At 44.7% G+C, this 16490-nt stretch overlaps 1 protein-coding gene across 2 annotated transcripts; it reads right to left on the reverse strand.

Annotated features, from left to right (window-relative positions):
- Positions 1 to 837: 837 nt before the first annotated feature.
- SELENOS (selenoprotein S) lies at positions 838 to 12497 on the reverse strand. 2 transcript variants are annotated; one of them, XM_042988218.1, is made up of 5 exons: positions 11579 to 12497; positions 10766 to 10900; positions 8053 to 8159; positions 2977 to 3145; positions 838 to 1520 (listed from the first exon to the last, which is right to left on the reverse strand). In XM_042988218.1, exons 1-5 carry the CDS (start codon positions 11652 to 11654, stop codon positions 1441 to 1443), a joined length of 567 nt encoding a protein of 188 aa, XP_042844152.1. In that variant the 5' UTR covers positions 11655 to 12497; the 3' UTR covers positions 838 to 1440. The 2 variants fall into 2 exon arrangements, with proteins under 2 accessions (XP_042844152.1, XP_042844153.1); XM_042988219.1 differs by lacking the exon at positions 11579 to 12497 and adding an exon at positions 11520 to 11568.
- Between the last annotated feature and the right edge of the window lie 3993 nt (positions 12498 to 16490).

Here is a 16490-nt window from a genome sequence, read left to right on the forward strand (position 1 = left end):
CCCCACCCAAAATTTTCTTTTATAAATTTTTTTTTATATTTTATTTATTTTTGAGAGACAGACACAGCACAAGTGGGGGAGGGGCAGAGAGAAAAGGAGACACAGAATCCGAAGCAGGCTCCAGGCTCCGAGCTTAGCACAGAGCCCGATATGGGGCTCGAACGCACAAACTGTGAGATCATGACCTGAGCCGAAGTCGGAAGCTCAACTGAGCCACCCAGGCGCCCCTCCCCCACCCAAAATTTAACTCAAATGTCTCCAGACTCAAATTCTAGTCTTGACTATCCCAACCTACTTGTTTGTTAAGTACGCTGTTCAAGTGTCCTGTTTTTGCTCTCCCCAACCTTCCCCAAGAGACTGTGAGTCCCATAAAACCAGAATGTATTTCTTCCTTTCTTTATATCATGGAAGACGACCACAGAATACTTCACATATATCAGATACTCAACTCAAGAATGTTGGCTAATTTATATATGAGACCACTCTAGGATACTTTCCCGGCTAATTCTGAAGATTAATTTTGTTCCTTCTTAGGATATCTCCACTTGACAGCAGGCTCTGTAAACTACAGCACACAGGCCAAATCCAGCCCACGAGCTAAGAAGGAGTCATCGTGCAAGGGGAATGACCCACAGGGCCCTTAGAAACCTGGATGGCCCTTGAGACACCTCTAGACAAGATGTTTATCTTATTGGTTTAGCAGTTCCACTCCAAGCACCCGATTTTGTGGACAAACCCCAATGGGTCTGCCAACTCTGGGAATCATTGTAGCTGTCACGCGCCATGCTCACCACAGGAGAGAAATCATGAGGAGGGAAAATGAGTAATAGTAGGAGGTTGTGGGATGATAAAAAGCTGTTTAATGTTTGACAAATTCAAGTTCATAAAGAAGTTTCCTTGAATTTAATAAAGATGCTAAAAATGTTCTTTGCATTTTTTTTTAATATTTACAGGTTTTTTAACAAAGTTCTGTACATAAAAATAAATATACAGAAACAACCCCATCAACTGTCTGCATCAGTAATCCTCGCTGGTGGGCTCACCATTTACAAGGAAGACATCATTCAACGCAACCTGTCACAGAGACTGTCCTACCAGCAAGGACTTCTAACTTGAAGAACCATTACTAGGTCTCTTTCATCTCAAGATTGTTAGTCACCTGGAGGGTCTTATCTACCAACTAGCAATTACTCATGAAATCAATGAACACGCTCATTGTGTTCACAGTTAGTGAACTGTGACCAACTGTCACTACTGCTAGTGGTGAGGTCTATATCCTATGCGGACTTCGACCACTAAAGATGCAGGTGTAGTTAAGATCAGAAATAAACCCCACTCCCCTTGGCTAGTCACTGTGAAAAGTGTGCGTAAGGCAATTGAACTGAGGGTTACGGATTCATCTTGCTAATGTCAAAAGCGACACTAACAAGATTCTTAGCCTCATCCACCAGCTGACGGGCCTCTGCGTCCGGGTCTCCAGGAGCAGGCTCCACCTCCTTCACCAGACAAAGGGTTGTAACCTGGGATGAGAGAAAGGAAGCAAAACAGTACTGGGAACATTCTGTATCAAACATAAAATCGTGATCCTCACATGCAAAGCACTACAAAGCTATGGATTCTATTCTCACGGACATTTTCACCAAGCTTGTAGCTACCATGTGAAAAAAATAACTTTATTCTGTGACTGCACTTTGAATTGACTTTCGGCTGGGAATAAAAGAAGCCATCCAGCTTCCTGATCTCAACTCCTCAAGCATATGAAAACTCCCCCAAACACACAACAAATTTGCCCAAAAAAACCTCTCAAGATGGCTGGATTTAAATATATGGAGGCCCCTATTATAGTGCTTAACAAAATGTATACAATTCAACAGCGCCTGGGTGGCTCAGGCAGTTAAGCATTTCTTAGTCTTGGCTCAGGTCATGATCTCATGGTTCATGGGATTGAGCCCCGAGTCAGGCTCAATCTGTGCTGACAGCACAGAGCTTGCTTGGGATTCTCTCTCTCCTTCTCTCTCTGCTCCTCCCCTGCTTGCGCTCTAACTCTCCCACTCTAAAATAAATAAATAAGTAAATAAAATGTATACATGCAAATAAGGACTGTTCAAGCTACAGAAAATAAATTAAAAAAAATCAAAACAGAACAGAACTTGCTGTTCTCAGTGAGAAATGGGTAATCTATGTACTCTGCCCTCATTCTTAACCCTGCAAACTCACTAGCTTCCCAAAGTTAATGGACATTTGGTAACTGGGTCGAGTGCTCGGCTTTAGGCCAGTGAGACCTTAACTGAGGTGGTTTTGCTCTTGACTTGCTGTGGCATCTTTGGGCAATAACTCCTTATGCCTCAATTTCCTTATTTGTAACACACCAAGCTAGTCAGAGAGCATCTAGCTCAGGATCAATGGAAACACTAAGATACCATGCACATAGCAATATCATGCATTACACTTTCTATGATTTCCACTCCTCTCCTAAATATCACCACTGTTTGCTCTGAAAAATATCCTTCCAGCAAGGTAAGTTAAAAAAAATTTTTTTTTAGTGTTTATTTTTGAGAGAGAGAGAGTGAGTACACATGCAGGCAAGTGCAAGCAGGGGAGGGGCAGACATACGAGTGCCATCATTCCACTCACTGGGGCCTTGACTGACCTCCCTTTCAACTTATTGAAGGTTTACTTTTTTTTTTTTTTTTTTTTTACTAAGTGGACACTGAGGCCAAGGAGGTTACAGGCCTCTGGAAAGCGGGATTTGCACCCACATCCTTGCCCTGGGACACTGGGTAAGAGGGCTCCCCAGGTTGGTGACTGCCAGGGGTATGGGGGGCTTGGCATGTGCTTCTTCTGTTTAATCTCCATAATCCTAAACTTCGGAATTAGCCTCAGTTTATAGACAACAAAAGGAAGAAACAGAACCTTGTTTTTAAAAGGTAAATATATGCCATAATTGCTCAAAATGCTTTAACGTTAGGTACTTACCACCTCCTCGCAGAGGTTTTCTGTCAGACTTCCGTTTCGGCAGGACCGATGAAGTAGAAGGCCCAGTGCTATCTTCTTCCGGGGGCTTTCTTACATTTCCTTTGTAACTTTTTCCTTCTTGCATGCTCTCCCACATTTCAATCTTCTGTCTCCTTTTTTGTTCTTCAAGCTGAGGAAGAATCACACGTTACAGAATGAATTCAGAAGCTGCCATCTTTCTCACAGAAAACGCAAACTGTGCCAATTTTCTAATTTTTATTTTTTAACTTTAGGGCATGCAAGCAGGAGAGAGACACAGAGGGAGAGAGAAACTTTTTAAAAAAATTTTTTTAAATTTACATCCAAGTTAATTAGCATACAGCGCAACAACGATTTCAGGAGTAGATTCCTTAATGCCCCTTACCCATTTAGCCCATCCCCCCTTCCACAACCCCTCCCATAACCCTCAGTTTGTTCTCCATATTGAAGAATCTCTTATGTTTTGTCCCTGTTTTTTGTATTATTTTTGTTTCCCTTCCCTTATGTTCATCTGTTTTGTCTCTTTGTTTCCCTTGCCTCCGGAGATGTGTTAAAGTCTTCATATGAGTGAAGCCATATGATATTTGTCTTTCTCTAATTTCACTTAGCATAATACCCTCCAGTTCCATCCACGTAGTTGCAAATGGCAAGATTTCATTCTTTTTGATTGCCGAGTAATACTCCATTGTGTGCGCGCGTGCCATATCTTCTTTATCCATTCATCCATCAATGGACATTTGGGCTCTTTCCATACTTTGGCTATTGTTGATAGTGCTGCTATAAACATTGGGGTGCATGTGTCCCTTTGAAACAGCATACCTGTATCCCTTGGATAAATACCTAGTAGTGCAATTGCTGGGTCGTAGGGTAGTTCTATTTTTAATTTTTTGAGGAACCTCCATACTGTTTTCCAGAGTGGCTACACCAGTTTGCATTCCCACCAGCAGTGCAAAAGGGTTCCTCTTTCTCCGCATCCTCGTCAACATCTGTTGTTGTCTGAGTTGTTAATGTTAGCCATTCTGACAGGTGTGAGGTGGTATCTCATTGTGGTTTTGATTTGTATTTCCCTGATGATGAGTGATGTTGAGCATTTATTCATGTGTCGGTTGGCCATCTGGATGTCTTCTTTGGAGTAGTGTCTATTCATGTCTTTGGTATATTTCTTCACTGGATTGTTTTTTGGGTGTTGAGTTTGATAAGTTCTTTATAGAATACTAACCTTTATCTGATATGCTGTTTGCAAATATCTTCTCCCATTCTGTCCGTTGCCTTTTACTTTTGCTGATTGTTTCCTTAGCTGTGCAGAAACTTTATTTTGATAAGGTCCCAGTAGTTCATTTTTGCTTGTTTCCCTTGCCTCCAGAAACGTGTTGAGTAAGAAGTTGCTGCAGCCAAGATCAAGGAGGTTTTTGCCTGCTTTCTCCTCGAGGATTTTGATGGCTTCCTGTCTTACATTTAGGTCTTCCATCCATTTTGAGTTTATTTTTGTGTAGAGTGTAAGAAAGTGGTCCAGGTTCATTCTTCTGCATGTCGCTGTCCAGTTTTCCCAGCACCACTTGCTGAAGAGACTGTCTTTATTCCATTGGATATTCTTTCTTGCTTTGTCAAAGATTAGTTGGCCATACGTCTTTTGGTCCACTTCTGGGTTCTCTATTCTGTTCCACTGATCTGAGTGTCTGTTCTTGTGCCAAGTACCATACTGTCTTGATGATTACAGCTTTGTAATATAGCTTGAAGTCCGGGATTGTGATGCCTCCTGCTTTGGTTTTCTTTTTCAAGATTGCTTGGCTATTTGGGGTCCTTTCTGGTTCCATACAAATTTTAGGATTATTTGTTCTAGCTCTGTGAAGAATGCTGGTGTTATTTTGATAGGGATTGCATTAAATATGTAGATTGCTTTGGGTAGTATCGACATTTTAACAATATTTGTTCTTCCTCTCCAGGAGCATGGAATCTTTTTCCATTTTTTTTGTGTCTTCTTCAATTTCTTTCATAAGTTTTCTATAGTTTTCAGTGTATAGATTTTTTACCTTTTTGGTTAGATTTATTCCTAGGCATTTTATGGGTTTTGGTGCAATTGTAAGTGGGATCGATTGCTTGATTTCTCTTTCTCTTGCTTCATAGTTGGTGAATAGGAATGCAACTGATTTCTCTGCGTTGATTTTATATCCTGCCACTTTGCTGAACTCATGAATCAGTTCTGGCAGTTTTTTGGTGCAATCTTTTGGGTTTTCCATATAGAATATCAGGTCATCTGCAAAGAGTGAAAGTTTGACTTCCTCCTGGCTGATCTGGATGCCTTTTAGTTCTTTGTATTGTCTGACTGCAGAGGCTAAGACTTCCAATACTATGTTGAATAACAGTGGCGAGAATGGACATCCCTGTCTTGCTCCTGACCTTAAGGGGAAAGCTCTCAGTTTTTCCCCATTGAAGATGATATTAGCGTTGGGTCATTCATATATGGAGAGAGAGAATCTTAAGCAGGCTCCACGCTCAAAGTGGAGCCCAATGCAGAGTTCTAACTCACGAATGTGAGATCATGACCTGAACTGAAATCGAGTTGGACGCTCAACCGAGTGAGCCACCTGGCACCCCAACAATTTTCTAATTTAAAAGTCCTTCAAACCAAACCTTCACCTGTGTTTTCTTTAGTTAATAACAGTGCTGTCATCTAGTGGTAGGAATTTAACTCACAAACAGAAACTTTACTAAAGAAAGCAAAAGGCGTCATGGAAAAATGAATACCGATCAGTTCTCCTGAAACTTGCCCATAGGAGGACATGTGAAAGAATTCTGACTTGGAACAAGTGAGCGTGGCTGGAAGGCCTGCTCTGTGGCCATGTGGCCATGTTACCTAAATCACTTAATCCCTCTGCTTTGCATTCTGTGAGGATCTAATGAGAGAAGATTTGAAAGTGCTTTGAAAGTCAAATACTACTGGAAACATAAGGAAAAACTAATCTCGGTGGAAAACTGTGCACAACAATGAGCACTTGAGAAAGCTTGTAATCCTACAGTGAGTAGGCACCCGAGGAGGGTGGGAACACGGTGCCCTGGGCCTTTGCTTCTGCTTCCTACTCCCAGAAGAACAACATTTCTGCCAGTAACTGGGTACCATAGCTTACATACGCTACATTTCCCATTCCCAGTGGAATCCAGACCCAAACTGCTGTTCATTCTGGTTCCAGTTACACTGTGATGTCACAAGGGTATGTGAGATGCCTTAAGAAATCATATATCCAGAAAATTCCTCCATGGCTTTCAGAGTCCCTTGCTGCTAACCCCAAATACCTGTCTCCCCATGCTTCTGCTGTCTGCAGATACAAAAAGTCAAGGAGGAGATCATCTATTCTACACTCCTAGCTGACACAGAGAATGCCAGGATGGGACTCAGCTGACAAATCCTGAGACTACAAAGAGAGCGCAGTTAGCTGTGGGTCAGGCAAGCTCAGTCAGTTGATTATTACTATTATGTTTGTGAAGTACACGAGACAGAACCACATGTGCTACAACAATCTGAACACTGAACATAAGCTTTTGTCCCTTTCCCAATTTTCAGGGGCTCAGACTGCAATTTTAAAAAGTGATCTTTTAAAAAGATTATTTTTAGCTGCATCGGCAAACTGCATAAACGATCAAGCTATCTCATGCACACCACACAAAAAACTCAGGCCCTGAAGTCATCCATTCTGACATGCAGAAGGAATTCAACTTACTCGGTGGCTCTAGGAACAAAACAATAATAATTACATGGTTTGAGATCGGCAGAGCAAAAACCTAAAATTATGCTCAAAACTGGCTCAAAAACTAAAAGAACTAAAACATGCTCAAAAATGGCATTTATGTATACTCTGCTGCCACTTCAATGAAAAATTCCTATGTGTGTTTATATATGGATAAATACTTCTGGAAAAAATACCTACAAATCCTAATAGGGAATGCTTGGGCAGCAGCAGGTAGAAGAAGAAGATGAGAAACTTAATTTTCATGGTATTGATTTTTTATATCTCGAATTTTTTTACTCTGTGTGATTTAAAAAGTTAAGTAACAGCAATGTGCTAGTACATTCTAGGTTACTGGCTGCTTTTAGTGGAAATGTGCAACTACACACAGAAGAAGGCTGCTGAGAGAGTTACCATGGAGGAGGAATGTGTGGAGCAGGTGTGGTCCTGTTCTACCCTTTCTTTCTGGGCTCCAGCCAAGCTGGGGAGACCATGCAGAAACCACAAGAGCCACTAGCAGTGGCAGAAAGGCACATGACCCTGGAAACACCAGAGACACAGGCAAAGCCGACAGGAAGACCTATTGCTCTGCTGCCTTAGAGCCAGCTGAGGTTTCCTTCTGGGAGGATGAAGGGGGGCCCAGAAACATCTGGACTGACACTTCTCAGAAAGCAAGAGTCCACACCTGGTCATTTCAGTTACAGACAGGGTCCAATCTGGTGGGTGGTCTCGCACCTATGAAGGGCGGCACAATCCCGGGCCGGCTCACGTCACTTCTAACCGCATCCTTGGTTCTTCCACCCCTCCCCTTCTCCTCCCCCCTCCCCAACCAAACCTGTAAAAAAGCTTTCAAAACTCCATCTCCTGCTCTCCTTCTCACCCCTGGGTTGAGCCCATCGCCACCCTCCCTGGGCTCTCTTTCCATCTGCCGAAGGTGGCCCCACCAAGCTAGTTCATATGAGATACATGGCTTGAAAGAGACAACAGAGGAAGAAGCTGAATGTGTACCCCGTGTGTCCAGTGCCACGGCACCCTGACACACCGTTTTGGGTGACAATACTATGCGAGGAAACCACTGAAAAGCAAAAAGGTAAATAAAAGATAGCTTTTTTAAAGGAGTCTTTTCCCCATAAACCGTAAGATACTGCACAAGGAAAGCACGCTGACAGATGTTAAGTGGAAATGATTCTGTCACAACCAGTTGTTCCCAGTACCCGCTCTAATGGGGGAGGCCATGCAGGCAAGCGTGTGTATACACACCCACACACACTCTTTTACCCACTAAGCCTCCAACTATTTCTTAAGACCATATATTCAAACTCAAACTGGTTCATACCTGTCTCAGTTTTTCCTTATGCTTTTCGACTTGTGCATTTAATTCTTCTTGCATTTTCAAACGGGCAGCTGCTAAAGCCTCTTGTCGTTTAACAACAACATCAGGTTCTAAAATGTCAGAAACAATTTGAGAAAAAAGAAACTCCTGAGAGTCCATATTATTAGAAGGATATGGAAGTATAGATGTCAGACAATACAAAAAAACATGGATTTTACACAAAAATTCTATTGCTCTGCATGTACTGCTTATGGGGGCAGAGGATTGTCCTGTTGTCATAGTTCATAGCCCTAGTTAAATATCCAGGGCACCAGAAACCCTTTAGAAATGTGTTATTCCTGGGCTCCCTCAGCAATTCCAAATCAGAGAGCCTGGCACAGCCCAGTGGCTGAGACAGAAGTGGTTTGAGGGCACCCCAAAATTCCATTCCACAACCTGGACACCTCCTGACACCCAGTCTCCAGGCTGACCAGAATGCTAGAAGACAACCAGAAGATAAAGTTTTCTGATCATTAGCCGTCACTTAACGCCCAGATCTATACCACAAAAAGGTAATGATCCTTAGATACTTTACCCTTGTTTCTATGGAAAAGAAACATCCTTCCTGTTAGCATTAATGGAAATGAGCTCCCCAACTTTATCTGTTTTATTCGGTTTATAAAACAAAGCAGAATTATATAAATATTCAGCTAAGTTCTCTATCTGCTCATCTACTCAGCCCACCATGTCAAGGATCACCAAAGGGCAAGGACACAGGGGTGTGGCTAATTTTTAAAGAAAACAGGGGCGCCTGGGTAGCTCAGTCAGTTAAGCATCCAACTCTTGATTTCAGCTCAGGTTATGCTCTCACAGTTTCGTGAGTTCAACCCCCATGTTGGGCTCTGTGAAGAAGGCCCAGAGCCTGCTTGGGATCCTCTCTCTCTCCCTCTCTCCTTGCCCCTCCTCCACTCATGCTCTGTCTCAAAATAAATAAATTTTAAAAAATAAAGAAAAAAACCAAAGAACTGTATGTTCAAATCAGCACTATACAAAAGTATAGGCAATCATCACTACCTAGACAGTAGTGGGAAAAGACCACTTAATTGAATCCACATAAAATGGGCTAAAATGTTGTGGTCAGTCAAGGGAGCATATGCAGTGGTAGGAATGGCTGGAACTTTATCTTTAAGTAAATTATTTAAGTATTTATTTATTTTTGAGAGAGAGAGAAAATGTGACTGGGGGAGGGACAGAGAGAGAGGAGACAGAATCTGGAGCAGACTCCAGGCTCTGAGCTATCAGCACGGAGCCTGATGCGGGGCTCGAACTCATGAACTGTGACATCGTGACCTGAGCTGAAGTCAGATGTATAACTAACTGGCTGAGCTACCCAGGAGCCCCTGGAATTTTATCTTAAACAAAACAAAATGACAATTCCACTTCACAGAAATACGAAGTTTGGTACCATTTGTAACTATCAGGTCATTCTCAGTATAAATCAATCAAGTGTGGAGTTTTTAAACCTGATTTTCCTAACAAAATCGTACAACAGCACAACATAACACTTTGGGCTGCACATTTACTTTTTGCAGTGCTTCACGAAAACAATGAGTTCTCTTTAAAAATGCCCATCATCTCATAGATCTGCTCTCCCAGTGTAAGACAGATTTCACACCGCCAGCACCTCCGCCATGAAGAGGGCTGTACTGGGTGACAAAAGCAGTTTCCTAACATCACTGCCACCCTCTTGATGAAACCCTGCAGCTTATGCAAGATGAACAACGGTAATTTGTAGTTTGTTGTTGGATGTACAGCCAATAATCCAAAAGATGGAGAAATTGGCAGGACCACAGGGCTTCGTGGGAGAAAGGAGAGGCATGTTTGAGTAAAGGACATTTCTAAGTCTTTCCACTAATGACTACTTTTGTGTCACAACATGTGCTTTTCTCTCTTCTCAGTAACTGTGGGGAGTCCAAAGAATGATTTTTATCGGTTTAATTATGCTGCTACTCCCAAAACATTTAACATTTCTTTTTTTTTTTAACTGTTTATTTTTGAGAGACAGAGAGAGTGTGAGCGGGGGAGGAGCAGAGAGAGAGACACAGAATCCGAAACAGGCTCCAGGCTCCGAGCTGTCCGCACGGAGCTGTCCGCACGAGTCCGACGTGGGGCTCAAACTCATGAACTGGTAGATCATGACCTGAGCCGAAGTTGGGCGCTTAACCGACTGAACCACCCAGGTGCCCCTGAACATTTATTGTTTAGCTATGTCCTCAGAAACTAGCTTCTATCTAGCAAAACGGCTAAATAAATTTTTGCCACAGCCAAATGTAACTTGAAAGCAGATCTGATGAGGAAGTTGCGAAAATCAAAATGTGATGGATATGAAGAACTAAGTCTGCATTTCTTGTCGCTCACAATGGTTCTAGAAATTTGGTAGGTAGACCCAAGTATGGAGAAGCTGTGAAATTTTCATTTCAATCCATCCCCTAAATGAAAAACCATTAAAAGATACGCAGGAGTGCCCTACCCACCACCAAGCAGGTTTTCCATCCCATGACAATCTCTGAAATTAAAAACCTATTGCACATTCCCCCAAGATCAATTGCAGAAACATAAAATGGTTTTCCTCTCGTGCAGATTAGAAGCAAGACCTTCTTACTTAGTAACAGACTAACTTTTAAATGCTAGAAGAGGTGTAAAGCCACCGCCTTCCTTTCTGTTATCAGACACTAACCCACTGCAGCCGCAGCTCGGTCCAGCTGTCTCTGCCTCAGGGCCCTGAGTCGGGTGGAAAGTTTCTGAAATACCACGTAGAGAAGGATGCAGCTGAAGACGATGTACCAGCCATAGGTGGCTAGCAGGGAGCCCACTGAAAAGAAAACAGTTTTCAAGAAAGTAAAAAAACCATATATTGCTAGTGGACTTTTGCATAAAATTCACCAAAAGACAAAGGAAGCATAGCTCCTGCCCTCGAATCCCTCCGGGTCTAGCTGAGGAAATGGCCTCCCAAGTAGGCAGTTAAAATAGAAGCGAGTACAATTCGGGGGTCACCGAGAAGGGACTCCTCAACCATCTGGAGAGTCGGGGGTGGAGGGCAAGTCCGGAGAGCACGGAAAGCGGGTTTTGATGGGTCTGGAGGGATGTTGATCCGACTCAGGAGGGCAAAGGCCTTTCGGACCTCAGAAATTTATAGACGGGGTGGCCGTGGGGGCCGATACAGCGCCGGGTATGGGGGACGAAAGCGAGGTCTGGAATGAAATGCCAAGGGCCCAGTGGCCCCAGTAACGCAAGCCACAAAGGCTTGCTTCGCATAAAGGACTGGCGCAAAAAAGGGCCCGACGGCGCAGCCAGGAGGAGTGCCGCTCCTAGAGGGCCTCGGCGCGCGTTCCAGGCCAGCCGCCCGGACCTGCGTGGCCGCCACCGGCTCCCAGCCAGGCCTCCCCTGGCCTCCCCAGGCCCCGCCGGGCGCGCAGCGGAGGACGACCCACCAAACATGGCGGCGCCCAGGACAGCTGGTGGCACCAACCGGCAACCCGGGGTCACTCACCCGTGACGTGAAGGAAGCGCAATCCCTCTGTCTCCAGGGCCGGCCGCGCGGACAGCTGCTGCCCGTCACGCTCCATGGCCGCCGCCGCCACCCTAGGTGGCCGGTCAGCGTCAGCTCGAGTCTTCGTTTTCCGGCCCGCCCCTCCGTATACGTGGCGCTCCGGAGACTAGCGTCCCTGAGCCCCGGCCAATCGCGGCGCGACCCGGTCCTGAGACTCGGCCTATCACAGCGAGGGTGTGTCCATCTAGGAGGGGCGTGGCCAGCCGGGCGGGGCGGGGCGGCAACAGACTGTCCCCTCCGACTGCGCACCGAGTGGCTGGGCGGCCTCACTGCTTGCCAAAGCCGCCTGACTGACCTGCGGGCCGACTCCCGCGGGCGTGTTTACTTTTGTACCGATTGCACGCCGACGTCCCTGGAGGTTAGGGGCCGCCTGGAAACAGGATTTGCGCCCACATCCTTGCCCCGGGCCCACTGGGCAGCAGAACTCGTCAGATGAAACGCTGGCAGCCTCCTCCTCCAGCTGCCCGTGTTCAGGCTAAGAAAGGCCCGCCGACTCTCACGGTTCTCCACCCCTCCAGAACCAAAACCTCCGGGGAAAGAATTAAGGCAGTGGCTCCAGCACGTATCGAATCCTACGAGGTGTCACGCGGCAGTAGCAGTTGTTATCACAGTTTCCCGGTTGTTTCCTCTGCCTGCAAAGCCTTCCTTCACCGCCTTCCACTCCTCTGGCGTCTCTGCCGCTCAGAGGCCTTCTGATTTAACCACCTTACTTGAAATTTGGGCTTGAGTGTGTTTTTGGAGAAGGCTTTGAGGTGAACACACACAGCTGTGTCACGGAGGGAGGGTTGAGAATCAAAAATGCAACCGTGAAAAAAAGCAAGAGACCAGGTGATGACGTCAGAGCGCGCCGCCACCCTGTGAGCAGGCGGGGAAGGCCTACACCACTCCTACCCAGGCGCTACCGCTACCGCAGTGGGGGCTCCCAGCTCTGGGTCACCTAGGAGTTCCAGGGGAGTGGGCGATCTGGGGGCTGCGCAGCAAGAGAGGTAGATTTCTACTGGGGGACTGTGGTTCGTGCGCCGTGGCAAAGAAAAGCCTGAAAGCTGTTGTCCACCTTGAAAATGGGCTCTTGAAATGGGGAAATTGAGGACCCTGGATTTTGTCAATTAAGGCTGTGAAGACAGCCACTGATTTGATGAGTTTAGGAGGGAGGAATTTTATTCTTTGATGTTTTCCTCTCACTTGTAAAAGATGATGAACCATTACTCTTTTGAAGTGGTTTCTTACTTGCTCTGGCATCTTGCAGGAACTCGATGTGCTAAAACCGAACTCTTTCTCAGGATGACTTCAGTACTTAGTTGGGGACCAGCTTTAAATATACCATGTGCGGGGGGCACTGGGTAGCTCAGTCCGTTAAGCTTCCGTCTTGGGCTCTGGTCACGATCTCAAGGCTCCTGAGTTCCCGCCCCTCGTCGTGCTCTGTGCTGACAGCTCAGAGCCTACACACACACACACACACACACACACACACACACACACACACCCCTTGTGCATAGTGATCAGGCTTGCCTGACTTGTTTGGTTACGCTCTGGACACCAGGTACACTGTACTGCGGGAGTTCACTGTTCATGGAAGCAGTCGGTGAGGACCTCTCTTTTTTCTCAGAGTTGAGTCCTGAAAAGTGATCTGACACAAGTTTCAACTAATGCATGGTAAATTCTTTTTTTTTTTATAGTAACTTAGGGGTTAAGTGGGTTAAATAAGATTAATAGATACTTCCCCACCCTGACAAGTGTCAGATTAAGATGTGAAAGCTTCAAGAATGTTGCAGTGAACATCATTTCAGAGCTTGCAGTGTGGTTCAGGGATTAAGATATTTGGAGTAGCAATGGAGGAAGATCCTAGGTTGCAAAGATTTGCTGTTGTTGCGAGCTTTCATTCAGGATTTTGATATAAAAACCAGCACAACAGTCGTGAAAATATTGCAATTTTTAAGACACCTACAAGAATAAAGTACCTTTGTGTACTATTATGAACTAGTCTGTGTGTCTATGTATGCACTTACAGTATGAATAGTATTTTCAACTAAAATCTAATAGATTTTGAGTTACTAGAATGCACGGATAAAGGAGTTTTGCTTCAGTTTCTAGAATACGGGTTTTTTTTTTTTTTTAATGTTTCTCTATTTTTGAGAGAGAGACCAGAGTGTGAGCAGGGGAGGGAAAGACAGAGAGGGAGGTCCAGAATCCGAAGCAGGCTCCAGGCTCTGAGCTGTCAGCACAGAGCCGGATGTGGGGCTTGAACTCACCAACTGTTGAGATCATGACCTGAGCTAAAGTTGGACGCTTAACCGACCGAGCCACCCAGGGGCCCCTCAATGCTGTTAAGTTGCCAGTGAGAAGTTATTCTTCCTAGCCAGGCTTATAAGTGTTACCTTTGTCCCTTTAATTAGGGTGTATCATCTCATCTATCTTATCTAGAACCATAAAGTTATTTCAGCACACACTTTGCTTAATATAACTGCTCAAGTGTTATTTGTAAAAACAGGACAAAGGTAGTAATCCAGAACGTCCATGGTATAGTCTGCCCATGATAGACTACATGATTAGCCCCAATTCATCCATCCTTCCTTCTGAGAACATCCTTGCAATAGCCTCAAGGTGGAAGGAGTGTATTTGCACATCCTTTGACTTTGGACTTGGCCAGGTGGCTTGCTTAGGTTAATAGCAAGTAGGCAGATGTCCTAGGAGAATGACATAAAGCTGAGCCACCCTAGTTAATCCACTGACCTGCAGTAAAAAGCAAAGCCAGCTGTGAGAATGGTGATTGTCACTTAAAAGCCAGAGTTTTGGGAATGGTTTGTTAATCAGCATTACTATGGCAAAAACTAACTTGATAAAATGGCCTAATCTCACCTTTTCACAAAAGTATACGCAAGACAGGATTAAAAGTGTCGGTAACTAAGGGAGATTACTGAGATGGCAATCAAATAGTGGTTATCAAACTTGAATTGCCCTTTCGATGGCATTCTTGTAGATTCCTACTGTGGCATTTATGTTAAATATCTGCATATATATAAAAAATATATATATACATTTTCTAAATTTATAGTTCTTAGAATGTCAAAACCTACTAATTACACATAAATACTACAAAACTAATATTCAAATGAACATCTTAACGTGGTTCCACAGAAACTGTTGTTTTGAGAGCTGCATGTCTGCCACTTGATACACTGGTATAGTTTTGGCTATAACATGAGAGAAGTTATGTGACTGAACCTCATGTTCCACAAAATTGCACATGGAAAACACTGGACTTCTGGGAAAAACTGGGTTGAGGCAAACCCAATTTTTCTGGTCCTGAGACACACAGATGTTGGTGGAGCTCTGAGCAAAGGAGCCCTCACTTTCCTCTGGTCAAGTTTTTGCCAAATCCTCACTTGCAACAATAGCATAGATAACATAACAAGGTCTCCTTTTGTTTTTTGCTTAGCAGCCCTCCAGTCATTACCCGGGAGTCATTAATCTGTTTGGTGCCAGAGTAATCCTGTTGAGTTCAGATCCACTTGGCAATGGCACCAAAGTCCGGGTATTATTGCTAAGTACTGCCCGCAGTCAAAGCCAGGACCCAAAGTAGGCTATGTAGAGGTAGGGCACGTGGTGGGAGAAGAGTGAACTGCAACCAATTTATTACCGAGGTTAGTGACCAGAGGCTCCTTCAGAGGCTCCTTAGTAGGTGGCTTATAAATGATGGGAGCAGGGAGCCTCCTGGCAATAGCTTCCCTGGATGTTAAGTATGGAGAAGAAAACTAGACTCATTTTAGTTGTCTCATTAGAAGCACAAGTGTCAAGTAAATGTGCATTAACAGAAAGGCTCTGCAGAAGTAGAAAAGGCAGCCTCACTGGCATATGTCATGAAAGATGTTGCAGGAAGATCTTAAGACCCCCACCCCCTCCCAAGTCCTGTTCCGATCCTGTGGACATTTAACAATGTTCTAATCCCAAAGGACACCTTGGTGAGGGGAACAGGAGAGCATGAATTGCAGTCACCTTCCTCTCAAATTAAATGAACAACTTTTAGTTTATAAATCCACCTATTGTATATTTGGGTTATATCCTTGGTGCCTGAATGCCCCAGGAACTCATTAAAAAACATGAATCTCCAAATCTGTCAAGGTGAGGATAAAACCAGAACAGAGGAACCCCCTATGGTGTGGGCCACCAGTACATGATTAGAGGGAACTGCTCTGGAAGGGGCTGAAAGGGGTCAGGTAGAAGTTAAGGAAGTGGTGAGAGGGAGGCTGGAAATCCTGTGTGGAGTGTTGTCCTCTGAAGGCCAGCACCTGGGAACCTACTTAAAGCACAGCCTCCCACCCCACCAGATCTCGCATTTTAACAAGATGTCTGGGAAGTTCAGCGCACTGGAGTGGGAAAGCACCGGTTTAGGGCCACACTGAGGAAAACTAAAGACCAGATTCTCCTGATAGCCAAGTTCCACCTCCTTTCTGACCGCTCTACCCTACTCTTTTCTAGCAGTTGCTACTGCACTGAGGTTTAGCCCCACTGCTACCCATGGTTCCATGTTCCCAGCTAGACTGTCAGTTCCTTGAAGGTTGCGTTCCTTCAATGTCTCATGCACCTTGTACACACTTTACAAGTACAGCAAACCAGCAACCAGGAATCACCCACAACTGTTCAGAGGCCTACTTAGAGCGAGTGTTTCTCACATTTAGAAAATCTCCCAAGGAGCTTAAAAAAAACCCGACCCAAAGCCAACCAAACACGAGCAGATGAAAAGATGGATGGTGAGGTGCTCACCTCCATCATGTTTTTTAGACTGGCCTAACTGGCCAGAGCTGGATGGGATACATGTACTGCAGCATCCAGAGGTGCGAGGAAACTGCCCTAG

The sequence above is a fragment of the Panthera tigris genome, chromosome B3 (assembly GCF_018350195.1).
Source record: "Panthera tigris isolate Pti1 chromosome B3, P.tigris_Pti1_mat1.1, whole genome shotgun sequence".
Classification (NCBI taxonomy): domain Eukaryota; kingdom Metazoa; phylum Chordata; class Mammalia; order Carnivora; family Felidae; genus Panthera; species Panthera tigris.

Coding starts and splice junctions, on each gene's coding strand:
- SELENOS (XM_042988218.1), bottom strand. CDS start 11,654: ATGGAGCGTGACGGGCAGCAGCTGTCCGCGCGGCCGGCCCTGGAGACA. Junction 8,160..10,765: donor CCGAGCTGCGGCTGCAGTGG/GTTAGTGTCTGA, acceptor CTGACATTTTAG/AACCTGATGTTGTTGTTAAA. Junction 3,146..8,052: donor ATAAGGAAAAACTGAGACAG/GTATGAACCAGT, acceptor ATTCTTCCTCAG/CTTGAAGAACAAAAAAGGAG.